General features: G+C 41.3%; 1 protein-coding gene across 1 annotated transcript in view; it reads right to left on the reverse strand.

The window, feature by feature from the left end:
• Positions 1–25,700, reverse strand: part of GRIN3A (glutamate ionotropic receptor NMDA type subunit 3A) — a 193,596-nt gene that overhangs the window by 35,406 nt on the left and 132,490 nt on the right. The window contains exons 4-5 of the mRNA XM_061632874.1: positions 8,996–9,141; positions 7,212–7,327 (exon numbers count right to left, since the gene is read on the reverse strand). Coding sequence (XP_061488858.1) covers positions 7,212–7,327; positions 8,996–9,141 — 262 coding nt within the window. The remainder of the gene's footprint in view (positions 1–7,211; positions 7,328–8,995; positions 9,142–25,700) is intronic.

A 25,700-nucleotide genomic window follows, 5' to 3' on the forward strand; every position in this document is an offset into this window, starting at 1 on the left:
AGTTTTGATTTTGGGGTGAGAAAGGAAATCATACATTTGTCTCCAATGAAGCCATTGAATACCTGGTTGGCCTTTGGCTTGACAAAAATTCACTTTGGATATTGACCTTATTTGGATAAGAATCATGAAGGCAACCTTCCCCCCCCTTGATCCCTCCAGTGTTGCTAGGGCAGGTGCCTATTCCTGCTAAAAAAGTTCTGGTGGAAAAATAAGGGGGTCAAGGGTGAAGGGTTAGACAAAATGTGCTGTGCCCACAACCTCCAGATTTTGTGAAGAACTGTGGTGAATGGGTTCTGTCCAACCTGTTGCAGAATTCACTTCACTTTTGTTCTGAGAAGCCAAGCTGCCAATGGGACTCCTTGAATAACTATATTCTCCAGCTGAGTCCACCATTTAAACTTGCTATCTAAGATCAAGTATATTAGATGGAACAGTTGGCTAGCCTCAAAATAAACCTTCAAATGAGGAATCCCCCATCCCCTTCTTTTAGATGGTTGATAGTGATGATCTGGTTCTGGGAGGGTTTTTTTTTAATTAAAAATGATCTGGTTCAATTCATTTTGCCATATCTTGAGTTGTTTGTCTGACACATGTACAGACAATGCATGGAAGAGGAAAGTAAGTTTTGGTAAGACATTCATTTTTAACGTAGGGAAAATGGGATCACTGTGATTGGTGGGGGTGTTTGCAGAGGATTGGTATAATGTATGTAAGACCTCAGGGCTCCTTCACATAGAGACATATTCAACATCTTTGCAGAATCCTTGTCACTGAGGGCTGGGGGTGTTCACCACAACAACACTGTCCCCAAGTGCAGCACTTAGAGCAGGTGTGAGGAAACTTGGGCCCTCCAGATGTTGCTGAACTAAAACTCCCATCAGCCCCAGCAAGCATGGGCAATGCAGGGATGATGGGAATCATAGTTCAGGCATCAGGTTGTTGAAGACTGATGTATATAGATATAGATGTGTGTGTGTGCACACATGCATGTATGCTCACACAAATATATCGACATAGAGAGAGAGAGAGATTTACATGCCTTTTGCATGCCACATTTAGTGATCTGCTGCAATACCTCTAACGGAACTGAGATAAAACGCATTAGGTTCACACTAGTTAAAAAAAAAGCTTTTATGCCTATTAAGTGGGCAAATTCACAAACAACTCTGCAAGCTGCCAGAGGGAGATTGCAAATTGCTTGTATAATCATCCTTTTTAGCACATGCAAATTCATGACTATTTGCAGCAGAAGAGTAGCCCACTAAGACATATGCACAAAACAAAAGTCAGGAGCCCCAGTGCCATGTTGTACAACTAGGAAATTAGGCAGTGTTGTAGTCTCTGTTTGTATACGTATGTATATGTAATTGTATATACACATGAAATTTTATTTCGCTACCTGAGCCAGCCCATTCTAGGGTCTTGCCCATTCTAATCAGCTAAGTGCACATACAGAAATGGAAAAAGCCAGGCTACTGAAAGTTAAAAGCCCAATTCTAGAGAGAGGCAGGAAACTGGATACAAGCTCATGGAAAGAGAAGAGCATGCTGAGGACTTGCGGGCTTGGATTTGGCAAGGACATAAGTACTAGGTGAGTCCAGGGCCGCATTATCCATTAGGCTTAGTAGGCTGAAGCCTAGGGGCCCGGAGCTCTTGGGGGCCCGTGGGCCACTGGCCTGAGGGCCCCTGGAGCTACAGGGGGCCCTCCGTTCTCCTTCCATGATACGCGGAAGCATCCATGGACCACCATCCCCCACATTACTTACCTTTCCGTTGTTTTTTGCAGCGCTCAGATTTGCCATCAATAAAGATGATGGCCAAGGTTTCCTTGAGGGGCTGAAGCCTCTGCCACCATCTTGGCTGATGGCACACATGCGTGCTACACACGTGTGTTGCTGCCATCAACAAAGATGGCGGCAGGGGCTTCAGCTCCTTAGGGAAACCTCGGCCGCCATCTTGATTGATGGCAAACCTGTGTGTGCCGCAAAAAACAACGGAAAGGTAGGTGAAGCGTGGGGATAGGGGCCCCCAAACACCAATCAGCCTAGGGGCCCTCCTCAGCTTAATCCAGCCCTGGGTGAGTCAAACAATCCACAAAGCGGTGAAACAAAAATATCTATCTATCTATCTATCTATCTATCTATCTATCTATCTATCTATCTATCTATCTATCTATCTATCTATCTATCTATCTATCTATCTATCTATCTATCTATCTATCTATCTATCTATCTATCTATCTATCTATCTGTCTGTCTATCTATCTATCTGTCTATCTGTCTGTCTGTCTGTCTGTCTGTCTGTCTGTCTAAAAGCCAGTTCCTCAATTGCATTTCTTTGTCACACTTTAGCATGACCAAGAAATTGAATCCAGGCCAGGCCTATGGTCAATTCAGGAGCCACTCAACTGGCTACACTGTATATTAATGATGCCCTTGTTCCTTGAGTGTGGATCCTTATTTCGCCAAAACAGGCTATCCATGCAGAAGAGGGAGGTATCAGCTGGGTGAGGTTGAGGTTGGGGTTGGGGTTGGGTGGGGAGGCAAGGTTGGCAGAAGTGTAAAAAATGAAACAAAGAAACAGTTTAGGGGAAAAAACGGAGGGGAGAAATTCTAAAACAGCTCAATCAAGTCTGAGCATGTTCGTGGCCACAGAAAACTGTATGGTTCAAGTACATAACAGCATCTCTGTTTCTTCTTCTTCTTCTGTGACTTAGTATTTGTGTGCAGAAGCAGGTAGCAGCTGCATGAGTAAACTGGGACCAACTTGCAGGGCCGGTGAGCACAGCAGTGACAGACAGGGGCAGCAACAGGTGCTTGGTTGCACAAATGGGTTTGGCTTGGTGTATACATGCAGTGTAATGGGATAGGAGAATCTTGAGATGGTAGAGTAGACTGCCCCAGTCTAGCTGCAGAAGGGGAAGCCATTTTGAATGCCTCCCCTATAGGAGAGAATCCCTCCTCTGCAAATTAAAAAAAGAAAATAAAAACTTGCACATCTGAGGAGAAAGGTTGTAGTTAAGTCCTCTCCCTCCTGTGCTAGCTTGCTACTGGCAGGGAGTTTTCCACACAGAGAACATTAAAAATGTTATCTACCATGTGTAGCCCAAAGTGGTACAGTCTATTTTATCACCTCAAGACTAAATCAGGGGTGGCCTGCCTTTGGCCTGCTGGATGTTCCTGGGCTACAACCTCCATCCTCCCTGACTTTTGGTCATGCTGGCTGGGTGTGATGGGAGTAGGAGTCCAACAATATAGGGGGGGGCAGATTAGCCATCCCTGTTCTAAATACTTCATTCCTATCCCTCTCTTCTGCTTTATGAGTAGGGTGTGCCTAAGTCTGCTAACAGGAACGGGAGGTTTATATATTGACAGGCAAGGACAGTGACCAATCACAGAGAGGAGAGGTGGAATAAGAAAAGACACTGCATAACAATTGGGGTCCTCTAGGAGACACTTAGATTGTAACAAGCATACAACAGTAGCAGCTCAGGAAGGCCCACATTTTGAGTTGGTTCACAACAGACACCCTTGATATCACATCTGTTGCTATGCAGTTGCTGGAAGGATAGTGTCTTCTGTTTGAAACTGGCCTGAAACTTGCAGGTTTCACAAACTTGCAGGTTTCCTGCACTGTATTTAAAGAAGGTTTTAAGAGAGAGAGAGAGAGAGAGAGAGAGAGAGAGAGAGAGAGAGAGAGAGAGAGAGAGAGAGAGAGAGAGAGAGAGAGAGAGAGATCGATATCGATAGATAGATAGATAGATAGATAGATAGATAGATAGATAGATAGATAGATAGATAGATAGATAGATAGATAGATAGATAGATAGATAGATAGATAGATATAGATATTAAAGCCTTCTTTAAATACAGTGCAGGAAACCTCCGTAGCATAGCTTAAAGCTAGTCAAGTTAGTAAAGGCAGAGACCGGGGCTCCATCTGCACTATACATTTAAAGCAGTATCATATCACTTTAAACTGTCATTGGAATAAGGAGACCCTTATTCCCAGAGTTCCCTGGAAAGACTGACTGTTAAACCACTCTGAGAACTGTAGATCTGTGAGCGAAAGATCACTTCACAGCTTTCAGCACCCTGAACAGCTCCCAGGATTCTTTGGAGGAAGCCATGACTGTTTTGAAATGGTATGAGACTGCTTTAAATGTATCATGCAGATGGAGCCTGGGGCTGAGGAATCTGTAGCCCTTCAGATGTCACTGGTCTATAACCTCCATCATCCCTAACCACTGGCCATACTGGCTGGAACTGACAGAGTTCACCTGCCCTGACATAGGCCTTGCAATATGAGCTTTCAAGGACTTCAGTAATCTGAGACAGCAGCCACTGGGTCATTATACATCCAGAGGAATTGAGGGTTTTACAGGACTTTCTAACTGTCAGGTTGGATCACAATACTACTGAAGTCTTTAAAATGGGAGTGCTTGAATAACAGATAGAGCTGATTGACTCCTTTCAGCTTCATTTAACACGCTGAGTGTCTGTGGCTGAAAGTATGCCTGGTCTGGCGCAGAGGTCAGTGGGCGTGGAGCTTTGATAGATTGCTGCAATAAGTGGAGAATGGAAAGTGGGAAAAGAACAACAGTCACTTCCAGCTCTGATCATCCTTCCCAGGAGTGGGAATCCCACAGTTTAATGGCCCTTAATGTGCACCACAGTGATACATAAGTGCTGCTTGCAGGCTTGCCTTCCAAGTCATGCTTTGTGTTACCTTGATGTCAGCCTCAGTACAGCACAGCTTCCAGTGATGAGAGAGGTAGAGGCAGAAAATCAGCTTCTTAATTCAAACCGCCAATCTGGTTGAAAAATCAAGATGGCTGTTTGGAAGAGGTATCAGGGGAGCCCAACACAGGGTGCAAATGTGCACTGACAGCATAAAATGTATCAAGTGAGACCAGATTGCACAGGAATGAGGGCTGAATGTAAAAGTATTGAACTATTGGAAGTTAGAGAACAATTTTGGCTGTAATTCTTTACTATGTATGCTTACTTGGAGTAAATGTCATTGAACTCACTGAGTCTTCACACTGAGTAGACACATATAGGATTGAGCGGTTATTATTTAATGCCCGCACAGATAAAAACCAATAACCTGATTATAAAAAAAGTGAGATATACTGGAAATGATGGACGTGATTTATGCTATCACAAGTATTGGTGATGATTACAGATGGCCAGCAGCCTAAAAGAACTCCAGAGAGGAAAACATACAACAGCAGTGTCATCCTGTGCTCTTTGAACCCGATAAATTCAATGGGATTTACTCCCAGCCTAAAAGACTTTGGCTTGGATCCAACTTTAGTAATACTCAGAGTAGATCCACTGAAATTGAAGGACATCTCTGTACTACCAATCACCAGAAGAATCTAGATGTATATCAAGAAGGCGTAGAAATGGCATGTGAATGGCCTCTGTCCCCCTAATTTAATGCCCCAAACCCCTGATTTATGAAGGTGCTGAATGCTTCTGCACACTGTTACTGTTTAGAATTAGAGTCTGGAAAGTTCAAAATGGAGGCTTCCTGACACAGTTATAGCATTTGGGAAGTTATGCCTCTGTGTTCAAAACAACACAAGAGTCTGAGGAGTTTTGTTAAAGTAACCCAAACAATGGAGCTTGTCCCACACTTCTGCTCTGTCAAGTGGGAGTGTTTATGACTTTCTCAGACTTTGAAGGGATGATGAGCTAATTGGCTTACAAATGTTCTCACTTGGCTGATGTAAACAAGTAGCCTGATAATCAAAACAAGCAGTCAACCTTGAGAATGCAGCTGCATTCTCAAGCTCAAGATGTCACAAGGACAGGATCAGGACACATCACCTGAGGGGGAACCAGCTACCTGAATGATGGGAATATAATGATCTAATAGGTGTAAGGGACTGGTCTTTGAGGGATAAATACAGGGGGGAGGGAGAATTCCACCTTGTGGTTTTTCCCATTACAGGGTTGCAAGAACACCTGCACTTGGCTGACTTTCTCTTCTCCTAAAGATACAGGATCAGTCTCAGGCCCTGAGCCTGGCAACCCTAGCCAGGAGCAGTAGGGGAGGAGGAAGGAAAGAAAGAAAAATACATTCAAGGAGGAGGGGGGGAGAAAGTGTGTGTGTGTGTGATGGTGTTTCAGCTTTTAGTGATATTCTGTATATGTTTGTCATGCATGGTAAGGTGAAATGCAAATGAATTAAATGTGTGTGTGTGTGTGTGTGTAGCCAACACCAGAGGTTAGTGTCAGGAATTTCCATGCTTAAGTTTTTCCCTAAAACATATAAGCTCTGCCCAAATTAGGGTTGCCAGGTCCATGGCCGGAGAATGATCCTGTATCTTTAGGAGAAGAGAAAGTCAGCGAAGTGCAGGTGTTCTTCCAACTCTGTAATGGGAAAAACCACAAGGTGGAATTCTCCCTTCCCCGTGCATAACTTTTAAAGATACAGAAGACCTCTTGGTTGCCAGGCCCAGCCTCCAAGAGGTCTGCTGTATCTTTAAAAGTTGTGCACGGGGAAGGGAGAATTCCACCTTGTGGTTTTTCTCATTACAGGGTTGCAAGAACATCTGCACTTGGCTGATTTTCTCTTCTCCTAAAGATACAGGATCAGTCTCAGGCCAGGAACCTGGCAACCCTAGCCCAAATGCAGTTATTCTGAGTCTTTGTATGACAAACAAGAAGGGAATCTCAGCAAAGAAAGTTCCTTACCTTACAGCATCTTAGTTCATTTGCCCATGTATGTGCACAGAAAATAGTAGTTCTAGCTGAAAAGCAACACATGGAGATCTGCATTGATCCTTGCAATGCATCAGTAAGGGAAAGTACTCCAAACAAAATAAGAGACTGAAAGCGTATTTTTTGTACAATCTTAGTATAATCTCAGAAGGGGGCGTGGCTGTGAGGGCATGGTGTGACTATCATGAAGGGACCCTGCACTTCTGAATTTGCCACTACACTACTGCCTTTGATTCCAAAGCTTGAACTGATGACAAATTACAGCCTTAAGCTTATGTCCTAGACTGTAGTTGATTGACTTACTTATATTTAAAACATTAAAAATAAATTATATGCTTGTACTGTTTTTAATGCTGAAATATTCTGTATTTTATTGTTGTAAATTGTCTTGTGGGCCTGATGGGTATAAAAGGAGATGTACAGGTCATCATTAATAATTTCAGTGCCTATATGTATTTATAGAAAAGCACTTCTTACCTTCAATAGCAAATGGTTTCCCCACAGTTAAAAGTTTGCAGTCGGCATCTATTGACACTTCATAATCCAGGAGTGCTTTGTCCATGATGAAGGCATCTAATTTCTCTGGATCATGTCTGTAAGTCAAAGTTAAAAACCAACAGCAACAGCAAAGATCACTTGATAGTGAACAAGAAGCTATTCAGCTGTACTCATTTGTAGAGGGCTTATTGCTTCCGGATGGAAATTCTGGATCTATTTTGCCTAATCCTCAGGGAGCCTTTAATATAAACACAGTACAAAATCAAACAGAAATCTAATTTATAAGTCAATAGACACAAGTGCTTGATGCTCATGTTGGAACACATAATAGTCCACTGATATATTTATATTATTTTAGAAAATACCAATTCTCTACGAATTTAAACCAAGATGGCTTTTAAATGCTAAAAATGCATTTACCTAAGAATACAATAAAAAAGCACTCTCAGATTAATAATAAAAAAGAAAATGGGTAGTATTTTTTTTAATTAAAAGTTGTCTGGAGGGCCTCTCTAAAAAGGAATTATTTCAACTGTCCAGAAGCCTAAAAATATATTGGCCACAGTACACCCTTAGTTAAGAATTTCAGTGAGAAATATTTAAACACAGGTATAACTCATTACAATGGATGGAGCTTCAAAGTACTTAACTTTGCCTTTGAGCTCATAGTACATTGTGCAGACTTCTCTGGTGGCTTAGCTTTGATGGCTTTTATTAATCTTTGCCAATTTATGCAGGCTAAGCATCTGTGGGGAACTGATCCAACCAGTCATGTTGAAGTCCATCTACAGCAAACCTACCTGATTCAAAAGATCTCCACCCAGGTATGATATCCTTATCTGAAATTACATAAGCTTTCCAAAAATGCCTGATCAAAATGTTGGCAGTCATGGTGTAATCTCAAACCACAACGTAAAATCAATCTCTTCTGTATAACCCCTTGTTGCACAATCCAATGCACGTCTATTTAGAAGTAAACTCAATTGATGAAGTGCACATAGGATTGCCACCTTATGCTTCATTTCAGTGATGGAAGAGGACTTAGTACACAGAACGGCATTGGTTGATATCCATCCCACACTATTCTTGCCTCTCCCATTCCTCCCTCTGTCGGTCTCCCTTGACTACATTGAGCCTACCTCAATCTGGTGCTCTCCAGATGTAGCTGGACTCGAGGACCATGCTGACTGAAAGTGATGGGAGTTGGAGTCCAATAAAATCTGGAGGGCTCCAGGCTGGGGAAGGATTGGGCCAGGGATCTGTTTTTCTTTTTTGTTGGTCTATAAAGTGTCATGCTCCTTGGTAGCAGTTAAAAACAAGTATGGAGATATATAATGATGCCTCAGTACCTACTGACAGGCATTTGCATGTGTGTGGAATGTACAATGTGTGTTCTTATAGGAAAGGGCTGTAGTTTAGTGGCTGTAGTTCAGTGGAGTTTCCCAGAACTCCAGCCAGCTCAGCCAACGGCCAAGGATGACAGGATTTGTAGTCCAACAACATCTGGGATACCCAAGGTTGAAGAACAGTGGTGTAGACAATACTGAGCTAGATGGACCAATGGTCTGACTTGGTAAAGGCAGTTTCCTGTGTTCCTATGTTTTGTGCACCAGCTGTTTTCAATAATATAAAATACGAGGAGTCTGATCTACTGTCCTCTGACATCAGCTGGAATATATTGACCAGTGAGCTCCAACTTCAATAGTACCCAAAGGTTACTGTCACACATTAGTTGGCTCATTTAGCACATGGTGCACACTTACTTCAGGTATTCAACTCCATCTGGAGTTGCAGGCACATTGAATCTTTTCATGTACTCATGCATATCTGGGAAGCTTTGCTTGAAATAATCTTCAGCGCTGCTTTCTCTCACAGTTCCAAAGCGAAACCCTTGTGAAGGGTGGTGCAGCTGAGGAAAAACATCAACACATTTTTTTAAAAAAAGACAAAAGATTTGTATTATTTAGTTCAGAAGTGGGGAACTTGTGGCCTTTCACATACTGGCCTCCAGCTCCCATCAGCCTTAGCTAGCATGTACAACAGTCAGTGATGGTGGGAACTGTAGTCCAGCAACATCTGGAGGACCACAGATTCTTCCCCCCTCAGTCAGTTCCTTTTGCTTCTCTGATCTTTCCTCATCCCAGCCAAGAATCACAACTTCTGTGGTTGCGGAATCACATGATTAGAGCCTTCAGATGTGCAATACTGTCTGAGACACATGATGTAGTTGCAGCCACAGTGGAGCACTCTGCTGATCAGTGACTCCAGCATTCTCCCACTTGATAGGATTTGAATGTTTACACTTTGCATTCAGTTATCTCTCTTCTACTTTGTACAGGGTTTGCAGCCTAGAAGCAGGCAAGCATTCTGAGAGTTTCTGATATCCAATCAACACAAGGAGCCAGATCAGAGTCCACTTCTTTTAAAGGAGCAGGTTACCGACCCTTTTGTGTCGCCTGCTGTCTTCTCATCTGATAGTTGCAAACCATTCTCTGTCCATCTGCTTTGGTGGTGCTAAAGTGCAACAGAAACCAGGGAAGCTTCTATGGTGGCACAGAAAATAAGGTATCTGGAGTCCCTACTGCCAGAATTCCCAATTCAAACCCCCACAGATAACTATCCAAAACCCTGCATCAAATTGCATGCCAAAGCAACACCATCGGCAACATCCAGTTTCAAAGTACAATGTATACATTTAAATCAATATTGTGCATAATTTCCCTACAGTTTATTTATTTTTTTATTTTATTAAAATTTATATATGGCTTGATTGTAAAAAGTGTAACTGCTTTACAAAAAACATTAAACGTATTGATAAAACCGTTAAAAACAATGAATTAAAAAATTTAAAAAACAATTTAAAAACAGCAACAAACAAAAAAATTAAAACACATCTGCATCTATGAATTTGGATAGGCTTGCCTGAACAAAAATGTTTCAAGCAGGTGCCGAAAAGGACACAGCGAAGGCGCCAGCCTGATGTCAACAGGCAGAGAATTCCGAGTTGGTGCTGCCACATTAAAATAACCATTTCTTACAGATATAGAACAGCTATTATGTGGCATCTGTAACAGTGCCTGTTCCACAGATTAAAGTGCTTGAGTGGGCACACAGGGGGGTACAGTGGTCCCACAAGGAAAATGGTCCCAAGCTGTTAAGGGCTTTATATACCAACAGTATATAGTATATATTTTGTTCAACATGCCCTCTATTTTCTCATACACTTCAATACATGTCCATATTTTAGATACAAAGATATCAATATCTGAGAGTTTAAAGAAGTCATAACAAAGGGAACCCAGAAGAAACATTTTCTTCAAGGACAGTGCCACCCCTTACAAGCATTTAACTGTGAAGTGGCATCCCGCCTAATAGGTTAAAGCAGGGATGGGAAACCTGTGGCCCTCTAGATAGTTTTGGGCTTCAACCCTCATCAGCTGTAGCTAGCATGACCAATAGCAGTAGTCTAGTGGCAAATTCAGAAGAGCAGGGTCCCTTCATGTTAGTCACAGCCATGCCCTCCCCTTTTTGCTGCAGGGTTGAGAATGAGATCCTTGTTAATGCCTTCTCCCACAACAACATATATCCCTATAAGCCAATAAGCATTAAAGAAGATAGTGAGCTACTGCAAAGAGTCTTCTCAGAGGCTGACTCACCTCTTTTAACTCTGATTGGCTCCAATCAGCAGGAAAGGAAACATGTTAGAAGACTCTTCTCAATGGCTAACACCCCCCTTTCATGCTGATTGACTTGTAGGATGCTGGAGACATAGGGATCCTGCTCCCAAAAACATAAGGGGTCTAATACCCCCTGAGACCCTAGATGACTACACCTCTAAAATAGTTAAGGATGATGGAGTCCAGCAACATCTGGAGGGCCACAGGTCCCCTACCCCTGGCTTAAAACTCATATTGGGGATGAGAATCAGGCTCACAGAAGCCACACCTTCCTCTGAGCCAATTTGCTCCTCCTTTTAAGCCCAAGCTGAAGAGGGGCAAGCAGCATGGACCACGATGCCCTGAAGCTGAACATCCAGCCAAGGATGACAGTGTGTGAACAAGGGAGATGGGAAGTCCTAGTGATTCCCCAATGTTTTTCAGCAAAAGAAGAGAAACCTTTGGTAGAGGCCTTCTTCCCTGCCCCCCCCAAATCTTGGCTCCAAGCATGTCCACATGCTCAGCACTCACTTTGCCAGTATAGGGCATGATAATTTTGGACCACATCAGTCAGGTGTGAAATATTGTTGCATGCCATCTATTGAATGCATCCGTTACAAATCATGAAATATTACTGACTTTTGCATCAAACGATTGCATGCCAACTACTATCAATTATTGTAATAAATTATCAAAATGGGAAATTCCATGTTATTCTATGTCAACGACAAATACCAGTTGTTCAGTAAATATTCAGCAAACCTTTGACTACTCAGAGAATATGGCGAATTTCCAATATCAAAATTTGCAGAGGAGAATTCAGAGAAGTTGTTTCAGGAGCAAATTCATTTCAGCTGTAGTGAGAATTTGGTTCTCTGGCCAAAGTGCCTCAGAGGAGATGTGACTGATTCTGGAGACCAAGCAGACTTCACTACGATGTAACTCCATGTCATTTTTTCTCAACGTTTCTTGAGGGCAAGACTTACGAAATAGCTTTTAAGGAGAAAAATAATGCTTAGGTCTCCTTCTCTTTAATGTTCAATGTCATTTATTCACTTTAGTGCCATTTGGAAAATGGACCTGTGCCATTATCAGGCTAGTCTTGGGCCTACTTCAGTCCTCTCATTATGGTTGCAGTCATTATTACATTAAAACTCCTCTGCTACTCCTCAATCGAGTGAGATGACTCCTCTGTTTCAGATATATAAAGTCTTTGAAGAACATTTCAGAATACCCCAGATAACCGCTCAGTGGTCAAAGAACTCACAATTGTACTGAGAATAAGAGTATCTGAGAACTGAATATTTATAATGTCCCTAGCACAATTAATTCTCCTCTTTATCAGTTATCAAATCAAGGTAACAGGATTGCCCTGCAAACCCAAAGAGACTCAAAGAATATTTCCTCCATACACACAGGCACAAATCATAATTTCTCCTTTAATCTTTTAAGTCTACCATGCACTTTACATTCTTAATCACATTTATCCATATAACAACCCTGTACATAAGAACATAAAGGAGCCCTGCTAGATCAGGCCAATGACCCACCTAGTCCAACATCCTGATCTCATAGCAGCCACCCAGATGCCTATGGGAACCCCAGAAGCAGGACCAGAGTGCATTAGCTCTCTCCCCAGTGATTCACAGCAACTGGTATTCAGTGGCATATTGCTACCAACAGTGAATGTAGAGCATTGCCATCATGGCTAGTAGTCCCTGATAGCCTGATTCTTCCGGAATTTGTCTCATCCTCTTTTAAAGCCATCCAAGTTGGTGGCCATCTCTACATTTAGTGGAAGCACATTTCCATAGATTAGCTATGCACTGTGTGAAGAAGTACCTCCTCTTTTCTCCTGATTCTTCCAACATTCAGCTCCATTGGCTGTCACCAACTTCTAGTATTATGAATGCGGGAGGAGGGGGAATGTATCCCTATCCGCTGTCTCTACACCATGCATCGTTTTATACACTTCTATGGTGTCACCTCTTACTTTCTTTTTCTCTAAACTAAAAAGCCCCAAATGTTCTAACCTTTTCATCATAGGGGAGTTTCTTCAACCTCTTGATCACTTTGGTTGCCTTTTTCTGAACCTTTTCCAACTCTACAAAACCTTTTTTGAGGTGAGGCAATCAGAACTGTATACAGTATTCTAAATGTGGTCACACCATAGTTCTGTATAATGGCATTATGATATTGGCAGTTTTATTTTCAATCCCTTTCCTAATGTTCCCTATAATGGAATCCATATTTTTCACAGATGCTGCACCCCAAGACCTTGTTCCTGATCAGTCACTGCCAGTTCAGACTCCATGAATGTGTATGTGAAATTGGGATGTTTTGCCCTAACGTGTATCACTTGCTTACACTTGCCTACATTGAATTGCATTTGCCATTTTGCTGCCTGTTCACCCAGCTTGGAGAGATCTGTTTGGAGCACCTCCTAATCCTTTTAGATTTAACCACCTTGAACAATTTGGTATCATCAGCAAATTTGGCTACCACACTGCTCACTTCTAATTCTAGATCATTTATGAACAAGTTGAAAAGCTCATGTCCCAATATTAATCCTTGGGTGACTCCACTTTCTAAATCCTTCCATTGGGAGAACTGTCCATTTATTCCAATTCTCTGCTTCCTATTAACCAGTTCTTGATCCATAAGAGGCCCTCTACTCTTATTTCTCAGAAATATTTGGTGAGGTACTTTATCAGTAGCTTTTATTTAAAAAAAGTCTTATGTATACAGTGTCAGCTGGGTCACCTTGATCTGTATGCTTCTTAACACTCTCAAAGAAATGTAAAAGGTTAGTGAGGCAAGACTTTCTCTTGCAGAAGCCATGCTGGTTCTGCTTCAGCAAGACTTGTTCTTCTATATGCTCGGTGATTTTATCTTTAAAACTACTTTCCACCAGTTTTCCTGGAACTGATGTTTAGCTGATCGGTCTGTAATTTCCAGGATCCCCCCTGGATTCCTTTTTAAAAATTGGTGTTATATTGGTCACTTTCCAGGCCTCAGGTGCAGATGCTGATTTTAGGAACAAGCTAGATTTTCTTTTTAGAAGATCAGCAGTTTCACACCTGAATTCTTTAAGAACGCTTGAGTGGATGCTATCAGGACCAGCAATTTGTCTTTTTCTATTTTTTCAACTATGCCTGGCACTTCGTCTCTTGTCATCACTATTTACATCAGTTCCTCAGACTCCCTTCCTATGAAACTTAGTTCAGGCAACTAAAATGAATTTTGGGGGAAATTAAGGAAGGGCATGGAAAGACATGGAATTGAATGAAAATAAAAGGTATTAAATTTCCGCTTTGGCCTTTCCTACTTTTGCCATGGCCATGGTAGTTAGTTCTGGGAAGCAGCTGCCTCAGGAGAACTGAACTCGTAGTTCATGAGCTTCCTAATACATTGTACCTATACAAGGAAGCCTTTCCATACATATACACTTTGTATGCTGCAGGACTCGCCTCTGGTGCATCTACAGCTGTGTGTGAAAATTCATACGCATCTTTGACACACGTACTGATGCCTTACAGCTGTTCAATGCTTCATCACAGAAAAACAAACTTAGTAGTCTTGGCTTTTGACAGTAACATATTTGAAGGGATTTCAAGTGAACAGTTCCTCTGCAAGTTTGCAGTGAAATCATGGCAGATGAAACTTTATCAACAGTTCAGATCGTTATGGCAGGATAACTTGCATGATATACAGTTACTTCCTAGTCACTGTTATTTAGTTTACACAACTGTTTTGCATGTGGAAAATATTGTATTGAAATTGATTTGCTCTTTTGGTAAGCTTGACAAGTCATAGTTCCTAATTAAAATGCATAAATTGGGGGGGATGCCATTACCTATGAAAACTTCCTCCCCAGAAACCTCTTTTATAGTGACCAATGCCCCAGCCCTTCTGCCCCCCTCAGTTTTTGTCTTCCCCCCAATGAAAATTGTGTGGTTACACCTCTGGACTCATGCATACATGTTCATCACTCATTAAAGCAGGAGTGGCTAACCTTTTTGGACTGAGAGCCTCATTGACCCATGGCCAAACCTCCAATGTGAATTGTTTATAATGATCATTTGCACAGTTAGGTAGAGATCTAAAACTGTTGCAGCTAAGGCTCTAGCCACTTCATACACTTCAAAACTATTCTGAAATGGAACCGGATTGAAAGGATATATTTTTCAACTTTTTTAACAACAGAGGGAAGAAATGCCCCCCAGATATGAACGCACACACAATATTCCAGCTCCTCATTGCCTGGGCTGTTGGTAAGGTCTCACTCGGCTTCCAGGGCCTTGAAGAGCCGGCACACTCACCTCTCTGCTTTTTCTCAGGTCCTTCCCTGGACTAGGCTAGGCTGCTGCACTGTCTAGGCACAAAAGCCTAGGCACAAGGAGGATAATAGAATTTAAACGTATTAGCAACCATTGGTTTGTTGTTTTTAAGTTTGGAACTGCAGATATAAATGTGGGTGTCTTTAAAACTGAGAGAAGTATGGAGGTTTTCCATTCCTGTTTTTTTAGGTTTAAAAAATGCTGTGTGTGGTTGGCTACTCTGAGAACAGAATGATGGACTAGATAATAATAATAATAATAAACTTTAATTTATAGGCCGCCTATCTGGCCAATGGCCACTCTAGGCGGCTTACAGTAAAATATGATAAAATACAATAAATAAGATATAGTCAATACATTACATACAAGTTCAGTATAATAAATTATCAGCATTTCAATACAAGGCTAATTTACCCTAGAAGTCCCAGAGGTTGTAAAGGCCTGGTTAAAGAGCCAAGTCTTCAGGCCTCGGCGCAATATTTCTAGGGAAGGGGCATGTCGAAGATCTATTGGGAGGGAGTTCCAGATCGAGGGGGCCGCCACAGAGAAAGCTCTCTCCCGAGTCTTCACCAACCTAGCCACTTTAGTTGGCGGGACTGAGAGCAGGTCCTGTGTGGCAGATCTCGTAGGGCGGCACAATTTATGACGGTGGAGGTGGCCTTTGCCTGACCCAGACAGCTCTTCCTGTGATGATTATAAGTTGTACTGTTTATACAAAGGATACACATTGTGGAACCACCTTATTAAATACAAACAGAGATTCCTCATTGGTGAGGCAAGTGCACTCTGTGCATGCTCAGGCCATTTATTTCTGAGGCTTGTATTTACTAATCATCATGTCTCCTTTGATGGTGCTTAGGCTGCATTTCACTTTGATTGGGTAGAATATTGCCTGCACAATTTCCTTCTCAGTCAGCCAATTGGCAAGAGTTTTATACCTTTGAAAAACAAGCCCACCACAGGATCTGGAGACTTGAGTTAAAATCTTCTCTCTGTCACTGGCTTATTGTATTGTGCTGGGAAATTACTCTAGTATCCTTTCAATCAAAGGGGTAGACAACTAGCCATGGCTTACAGCAGAAATGAAACAAGAGCACTGTAGAGACTGTACATAGAAACAGAAATGCATACAACGAAAAATACAAGAAAATCTCCAAAAGTAGATTTTTATTTTTTTTAAAGGCTAGATTTTGGCTAGACAGTTTCATGAAATACATAATAGTGGGGAGGGGGGAGAGAATGAAATTAAATTATTTGTAAAAAAAAAGCCAGATTCTGACATAAAATGTTTTACATCCACTGGTGGGATATAAATTTAATAAATAAATAATAATAATAGATTTCCCACTAGCCACTAAGCAGGAAAATTTGCCACCAGAAATGCACCTAAAAACACTCGATTTTAGTGGGGAAATCATTAAATTGGTAACCACTGGGAAGATGCTCTGCAATGCATAACAATATGATCCTTCCCGCCTTGCCTTCCTCCAACTGCAAACCCTTAGGTATGCCAACTCCCTCCCCCATCCATTAAGATCTCTGTTCACTTCATTCACACTCTTAGGGCTCATCCAGACGACTGTAAAATGTGTGACATGATCGCTTTGTGTTTTCATTATTTTTCGGTCGTCCATATGACGCCGCACACTTTTGCGCATTTTCGCATGGTTAAATCCGCTTCTGCAATACCGCAAATCATGTGATTTGCTTTTTTAAACCGGGAATCATCTGCTGTACCTTCAGGCGCTTGGATGCAATACCGTGGACTTTACAGCTGTGGGCGTTCGATGGGTGGTTCTTGGGCGGTTCCCCACATCCCTTCCCTCATTCTCAGCCAATCACATATTTCCACTGTTGCGCATGTGCGTGAATATCCGGGAAAAGCCAGGGACAAAGGAACCTATCAGAGCAATGGTGTGGTGTTGCCCCCCCCTGCAACTTCTACTGCGCAGATGCAAAAAAAGCATTTGCGAAGAAGCAGCAACAGCGGTTAATTTTTAGCCAGCCTGCAAACTGAGCAGCCGCTCAGGGTGAGATCTGCAATTGTGGTTGTTTGTAAACTTTTTCAAGGGAGAAAATATTTATCTTTGCCTAACCTCCACCTCCCACCCCTCACCCCCCGCATCAAATGCCCTTCTTGAACGTATTGGTCTTTGCTTCCAGGCATCCAGAGTCGAGGGAGAGGGGGGGGAGAAGAGAAATAGAGGCTTTCCTCTTGGATTACAGACACTCAGGCACCCTTAGTCAATTTTGCTTTCCTGCCTGCAAGGCTACTCTCTTTGAGTCTTGTCAATTTCAACCACAGCCTGCAGGTTCTCTGCAGCCCAGCTGAGCTGAAAACCATACAGTCGCTTTTGCGAAATATCGCAAATACAAGCAAAAAGCCCACAGGAGTTATTGGCATATAAGTGGTTTGCTAGAGAGTCTCAGCCACCCGCAACCATAGAGACTGGTGGTCTACCTTCCTAGACATGACACATCGTTACTTGCTGTTTTGGAGAAATAAGTGGAATTGCAATCATGTGTATCTCCAGAAATGTTAATATGCGTAAAGGTAGAAAAGCATACAGTTGTTTTTGCGAAATATCACAAATACAAACAAACAAAAATACCGGAATTATAGGCATATAAGTGGTTTGCATGTTTCTTTTATCAGAGGGAACACCACAAAGCCTGTGCTGGTCACTTCAGTGCAGATTGACACAGCAGCACATGGGGCTGTTTGCCCGCATTCCCTGCCTGAGCCAAGAGCGGCCACCCGTGGGGGGGCTGTTTGCTTCCCTCAGGGGCAGCATTCCTGCCGCCGAGCCACATAACGGTCCGGGGCTGAACCCTGCAGTGAATGAACCCAAGGGTTACGGAGGGATTTGCCCAGCGATTGTAAGCGCTGATCCCTTGCACTGCCCACAATCCCCCTGGATGGTCAGGGGCACCTGGAGACACCCCCCCAGCCGGCGCTGCTCCAGAGTGGTGAGCGACAAGGAACTCCATTACAGCCACTACTACCAAACTGTCAGGAAATTCAAACTTTTGCGCTCGTACGTTCAAGCGCATGCGCCTTGTTGTGCTTTGTTGCAAAAGGGGGAGGAGCATACTGTGAGGCGTCCTTCCCTGGCTCCCCCTGTCAGGTTCCTACCTGCTCGTGGTTACTGCCTGTCTCTAGGCACCACCAGGGACTCCACCAGTCTGGACTGTCCTCTTTTATTTTTTCTCTCCCCGTTCTAGCACAGATCTCAACAGATCCCCCTGCTAGGCAACCACCAGTAACGTCCCAATACTAGTATTCCCAGAGACTCTGAATACTGGTATTGCTATTCTCTTCACCGCTGCCACCATTTGTTACAGTTCCCCTTCAGCCTTGGTCATTACCTTACCCTCCCTTCTGGTCTGTGAAACCCCAGCCAAGGATCAGGCCTTTGGTAAACCAAATTAAGTATTTATTACAGATAACAAAGCTAACAAGATTAACAAGATTTCTTCTTAAGGCACATAAGCATATGGTTTTACTCAATACTAATCCGAACTCCACCTCCCTCCTTCTTCACGCTCTCCTGGCAAACAACTCTCTCAAATTCACACCACATCCACCTATCAACATCCACCTCTTTCTCTTCTCCCCCCAGATTCCACTCTCACTCTTCCTTTTATACATTCAGCCATTTTAAACACTCAGCCAATCACCTCGCATTCTACTGCCCATTCACTCCCCCTCTTTCACTCCACTTACCATGTATCTTCTAAAACAACAACACTTACCATATATACATTAATATAGGAACATCACATTTCCCCCCCCTTAAACAACAGCAGAGTATTATTCCTGTTCCAGGATTTATACGTCGCGTTAACAAATAAAAGTCTCTATGGGGAAAATGTCTTTCTTTGTTCCTCTGTCTGGTCACGTCACTGCAGTCCCAGCCACTTGCCTGGAAAGTCCATCGGCCAGTACATTGTCCTTGCCTTTTATGAACTGGAAGTCCACTTGATAGTCCTGTAGGGCCCAGGACCACCTCTGCAGCATAGTGTTATGGTTTTTCATAGTCTGCAACCATAACAAGGCCCGATGATCCGTAGTCACTGTGAATCTTCGTCCCCACACGTATGGGCGCAACTTGTTCAGTCCCCACACGACCGCTAGGCACTCTTTCTGGACCGACGAATAGTTTTTCTCCCTCGGCGTCAGCTTGCGACTCAGGTACGCCACTGGATGTCTGGTGCCTTCTCTCTCCTGTAGCAAGACGACTCCCAGCGCAAGGTCCGACGCATCTGTAGCCACGATGAATGGTTTCTCATAGTCTGGTGCTATTAATATGGGTCCTTGGCACAAGGCTTGCTTCAGTAGATCAAAAGCCTTCTGACATTCATCCGTCCATACCACCCGCTCAGAACACTTCTTCTTTGTTAATTCATGCAAGGGGGTTGCTATTTCCCCAAAATTTCTCACAAACTTCCTATAAAATCCAGCCACACCCAGAAATGCCCTTACTTGTTTTTTTGTTACGGGGATAGGCCACGCTTGTATTGCCTCCACCTTGCTCCATAAGGGGGTGATTTTCCCACTCCCCACCTTATGTCCTAAATAGATTACTTCCTTTAGTCCAAACTGGCATTTCTTAGCTTTTATTGTGAGGCCTGCTTTTCTTAAGGCCTCCAATACTGTTGTCAGGTGTTGGACATGCTCAGGCACCGACTTGCTAAAAATGGCCACGTCATTGATATAGGCCACTGCAAAATCTGACATGCCTCGCAACACAGTATTGATTAGCCTCTGAAATGAACTTGGTGAGTTCCTTAGTCCCATGGGTAAGGTCACAAACTCATATAACCCATCTGGTGTACTGAAGGCAGTTTTGGCTCTGGATGGCTCATCTAGTTCCATTTGCCAAAATCCTTTACAGAGATCTAGTGTAGAGATAATGGTTGCTACCCCCAATAACTCTAACATTGCGTCTACCCTAGGCATAGGATACGCATCTGGGACAGTAATTTTATTGATTAGCCGATAATCAATGCAAAACCTTGTCGTTCCATCTTTTTTCGGAACCAGGACAATACTTGAGGCCCAGGGACTGATGGATTCCCTGATCACTCCTAATTCCAGCATCTCTTCCACCTCCTTTTTGATCTCATTCAAAACTTTCCCATTCACACGGTACGGAACAGATCTGATTGGGGCATGATCTCCAGTATCAATGGAATGTATAACTATACTGGTTCGGCCAGGTTTGTTGCTAAAGAGATTCCTATAGGTTTTCAAAACTCTCAGAATCTCCTCTTTTACTTCCTCCTTCACCTCCTCTGACCATTCCACTTGATCTACCCCTCCTTTGTCTTTGCTTTCCTGTACCAAATCTGGAAGTTCAGGCCCACTTCCCTCAGGGAATAAGGTAACTTGCAACACCGTTGCATCCCTGGTATGGTAAGGCTTTAACATATTTACATGAACCACTTTGGTTTTGTTTAATTGGTCTGTGGTGATTACATATGTCACTGTGTCAAGCCTTTCTCTGATGGTATATGGTCCTTCCCAGTTAGCCTGTAATTTGTCATGTTTCCTGGGTATGAACGCCATAACCATATCTCCCACATCATACACACGTTCTCTGGCTGTTCTGTCATACCAGTAACTTTGCTTCTCCTGTGCATGACTCACATTCTCTTTCACTACTTCCATCATTGATGTTAATTTATTGCGGAATTCCAATACAAAATCTACTACAGAAGTTTTGTACTCTCCCAGAGTTCCTTCCCATGAATTTTTTAGCAGTTCCAAAGGTCCCCTCACTTTTCTAGTAAACATTAGTTCAAAGGGTGAGAAGCCTGTTGACTCCTGAGGGACTTCTCTGTATGCAAATAAGAAGCATCCCAAACGTTCATCCCAGTCTTGTGGGTGATCTTGAACATAGCTTCTTATCATGCCCTTCAAAACTCCATTGAAAAAGAATCCAACTAAAGTTTCTATTGTAAATCAAATTAAAATGTTACAGAAGCAAGTATCAATGCTGACAGTTAGAGAAATTGAAAGAAAACTAAATTTTGCTAAACAAAGGACTTTTGAATTTGCAAATAAACCTGGGAAATGGTTAGCATATAAATTAAGAAAAGAACGTCAAAAAATATTATTTTAAAGATACAAGAAGGAGAAGAGACGTTGACAGATAATGTAAAAATCAAAAAGATTTTTCATCAATATTACTCAACATTGTACAAATGTCAGGAAATTCCATCTGAAAAAATAGAAGAGTATATATCTAAACAGAATTTGCCTAAAATTACAGATTTTCAGAGACAAGCTATTAATGGCCCTATTACGTCAAGAGAGATATCTGAAGCTATAAACAAAATTAAATTAGGAAAGGCACCAGGACCAGATGGGTTATCTGCAATGTATTATAAATGTTTGGAGGAAGAACTCTTACTACCTTTACAGTCTACAATGAATCTTATTCTGCAAGAGGGAAAGATACCGGATAGTTGGAAAAATGCTAATATAACATTAATACCTAAAGAGGAGCAAGATTTAACTAAAACAAAAAATTATCGACCAATATCTCTATTGAATAATGGCTATAAAATTTTTACAACGATCTTGGCAGAAAGATTGAAAATAATATTGCAACAATTTATTCAGGAAGATCAATCAGGGTTTTTACCTAAAAGACAATTACGTGACAACGTCAGGAATGTCTTGAATGTCTTGGAATATTTAGAACAACGAAATGATAAACAAGCAGCTTTGATTTTTTTAGATGCTGAAAAAGCATTTGATAATTTGAATTGGAAATTTATGTTTCAGGTTTTGGAGCAAATGGATTTTGGAGATAATTTTATAAAATGGATTAGATCGATTTATACATCTCAGAAGGCTCAGATAATTGTTAATGGAGATTTAACGGATTCATGTGAAATACAAAAGGGTACAAGACAGGGATGTCCTTTATCTCCCCTTTTATTTATTCTGGTCTTAGAAGTGCTGCTTAGAGATATAAGGCAAGATAAAAGAATTTCGGGATTAAAGATAAAAAAAGAAGAATATAAATTGAGAGCATTTGCTGATGATTTGATAATTGTACTAGAAAACCCTTTGGAAGGAATTAATGTATTGATGGACAAATTAAAAGAATTTGGATCGTTAGCAGGATTTAAGATCAACAATCAAAAAACAAAGATGTTGGTGAAAAATTTAACTTTAAGGGAACAGAAAGAGTTAATGGACAAGACAGATTTTACAATAGAGAAAAAGTTGAAATATTTAGGTATCATTATGACAAACAAAAATTCAAAGTTGTTTCATAATAATTATGAAAAATTATGGACAGAGATTAAGAAAGACTTGCTAAGATGGGATAAACTACAACTGTCATTAATGGGTAGAATATCTGTGATAAAAATGAATGTATTACTGAGAATGATGTTTCTGTTTCAAACAATACCTGTAATATCCTCTGATTTACCTTTTAAACAATGGCAAAAAGATATCTCTAAATTTGTATGGCAAGGAAAAAAACCAAGAGTTAAATTTAAACTACTACAAGATGCCAAAGAAAGAGGAGGACTGGGATTACCAAATCTGAGACTTTATTTTGCTGCCTGCTGTCTAGTCTGGATAAAGGAATGGATCTTATTGAGGAATAAAAGACTATTGGATTTGGAGGGCCATAATTTGAAGTGGGGATGGCATGGATATCTATGGTATGACAAAGCAAAAGTAAATGTAGACTTTAACAATCATTTTATAAGACGTCCTCTGTTGAAAATATGGAATAGATATAAACCAAGGTTTTATTCGAAAATACCATTATGTGTCTCAAGTCAAGAAGCGTTTTACAGAAGAGAAATGGCTGGAAAAGAGAAATGGTTAACTTATCAAGAACTATTAGAAAATGTACATGGAGAATATATAATGAAAGAGAGAGAACAACTGACAAAGGAAGGATATAGTTTTCAATGGTTTGCCTATTTACAATTGTTAGAAAGATATAAAATAGATAAGAAAATGTATGGGTTTGAAATAAGTAAATCTGATTTTGAAATAGGATTGTGTACAAATGATGAAAATATAATTGCGAAAATGTATAAACTCTTATTGAAAATGGATATGGAGGAAGAACAAGTAAAAGAGTGTATGGTAAAGTGGGCAAAATTTTTTGGTTATAACATACAAATGGATCAATGGGAAAATATGTGGAAAAAAGGCTTGAAATTTACACTATGCTATAATCTTAAAGAAAATTTTTATAAAATGATGTACCGTTGGTATATGACTCCAGAAAAGTTGTCAAAAATGTATAGTAATGTTTCTAATGTTTGTTGGAAATGTAAACAACAAGAAGGATCATTTTATCATATGTGGTGGCTGTGTAAAAAGGCAAAATCATTTTGGGCACAGATAGGTAGGAAGATGCAAAAAATTCTAAAGATAAATATTCAATCAAAACCAGAATTTTTTTTATTGGGTTTTATGGATAAACAAATAGAAAAGAAATATGGAAGAATAATATTATATATGATTACAGCAGCAAGATTATTATATGCACAAAAGTGGAAAATGGAATCAACACCAACAATGGAAGAATGGCTATTGAAATTAATGGACTTAGTAGAAATGGATAAATTGACATGTTTACTTAGAGAAAAATCGACAGATACATTTCTTAAGGAATGGAAGCCACTCTTAGACTTTTTGTTGAAAGATCAAAATAAAATGATGATATTGGGATTTGACGATTAATTAAGACAGCCTATGGAGAAAAGGGATTCTGTATGTATATATTAAGGGACAGGTTTGACGTATATTGTATACTTATAGCTGATCTGCGACAAATCGGAAGTTAACTATTTTATTTTTTATTTTTTGTTGTGGTATTGTTATGTTTTTTTGACTTTGTTTTGTTTGTTTTTTGAAAAATTTGAATAAAAATTATTAATAATAATAAAAAAACTCCATTGAATCTCTCAGTTAGCCCATTAGTGGCAGGATGGTAAGTAGTGGTCTTTAGATGTTTTAGACCACAACATTTCCACATACATTGCATCACTTCTCCCATGAATACACTGCCTTGATCCGTCAGCACTTCATGAGGGAAACCCAGCCTCATAAAGATTTTTAATAAAGCCTCTGCCACTACAGGGGCTTCTACAGATCTCAGTGCTTCTGCGTCTGGGTACCTGGTGGCAAAATCCACCACCACCACTAGATATTTCTTGCCATGCCTTGTGGGTTTGGAAAAAGGGCCCACCAAATCTATTCCCACTCTATAAAAGGGTTGTCCATTTATAGGAAGGGGCTTTAAGGGTGCCTTGGTCTTTACTCCACTCTTTCCCACCTTTTGGCATATTCCACAAGATAGACAATGTTGTTTTACATCCTTGGAGATATTTGGCCAATAATAATGTGCAGCCAATCTCCTCTTGGTCTTTTTTATTCCCAGATGTCCTGCACATGGGACATCGTGGGCTACCTCTAGCAATCTGGTTCTGTATTTGCTAGGTACTATCAATTGCTTCACTGGTTCACATTCATCCTTTCTCTCAGCAGGCATCCACAGTCTATATAAAATCCCATTCTCACACACAACTTGATTCCTCAGTTTGTCAGTGAAAGGAATCTGTTGGGTCAGGGCTTGTTCCTTTATCTGCTTCAAACTTATATCTTTATGCAGCTCTTCCCTGAATTGATCTGATTCTTCCCCAGAGACCACTTGATACAGTTTGTCTTCTTCAGCAGGCCTGCTAGTGGTTGCTATGGTTAACAGATTCCACCCTGTTTGTTTCAGCCCCCCTTAATATGGCTTCTTTTTCTCTGCCAATTTGCTGTTTGGTCACTACATAGATCTTTCCTTGGGCGCCCATTACATCCCTTCCTAGTATTACTGGTTCTTGTTGCTGGGCATTAATGCCTACTTTATATCGGCCCTCTCGGCCTCTCCAAGTCATATCCACCAGGGCCACAGACAAACTTTCTGGTTGACCTCTCACTCCTTGGATAGTCACAGTTTCCTGAGGTAATATTACCTCAGATTTTATTAAATCTGGCCTCAGTAATGTCTGAGCGGCACCAGTATCAAGCAATGCCCAATAATTTGCCCCTTGTACACTCACTTCCTCTCTCAGACTTGAATCAAGGTCTGTTACTTCTGTCCAGTTTATCTGGCAGAACTGAACCTTTTTCGCTGTTTCTAAAGCCTTGGGCTCTGTTTTCACTGCCCTTGTCTGAGCAGGATTACTAATGGGATTGGCAACCTCACATTGAAAACGTAGGTGCCCCGGTCTACCACATTTGTAGCATAATTTCTCCTCACTTTTAGGGTACACAGATCCACTCTGGGGTGTCCTGTGCCCTTCAGATTTTAATGGAGGACTCACTCTCTGTGGTACCACATCCCTTCTGCCAGCACTATATGGTCTGGGTTTAAACTCTCTTGATGTTTTCCCCACCCAGCCAGTTCTATTGGAGCTGAAGTGATCCGCCA

This window comes from Rhineura floridana, chromosome 1 (genome assembly GCF_030035675.1).
Source record: "Rhineura floridana isolate rRhiFlo1 chromosome 1, rRhiFlo1.hap2, whole genome shotgun sequence".
Classification (NCBI taxonomy): domain Eukaryota; kingdom Metazoa; phylum Chordata; class Lepidosauria; order Squamata; family Rhineuridae; genus Rhineura; species Rhineura floridana.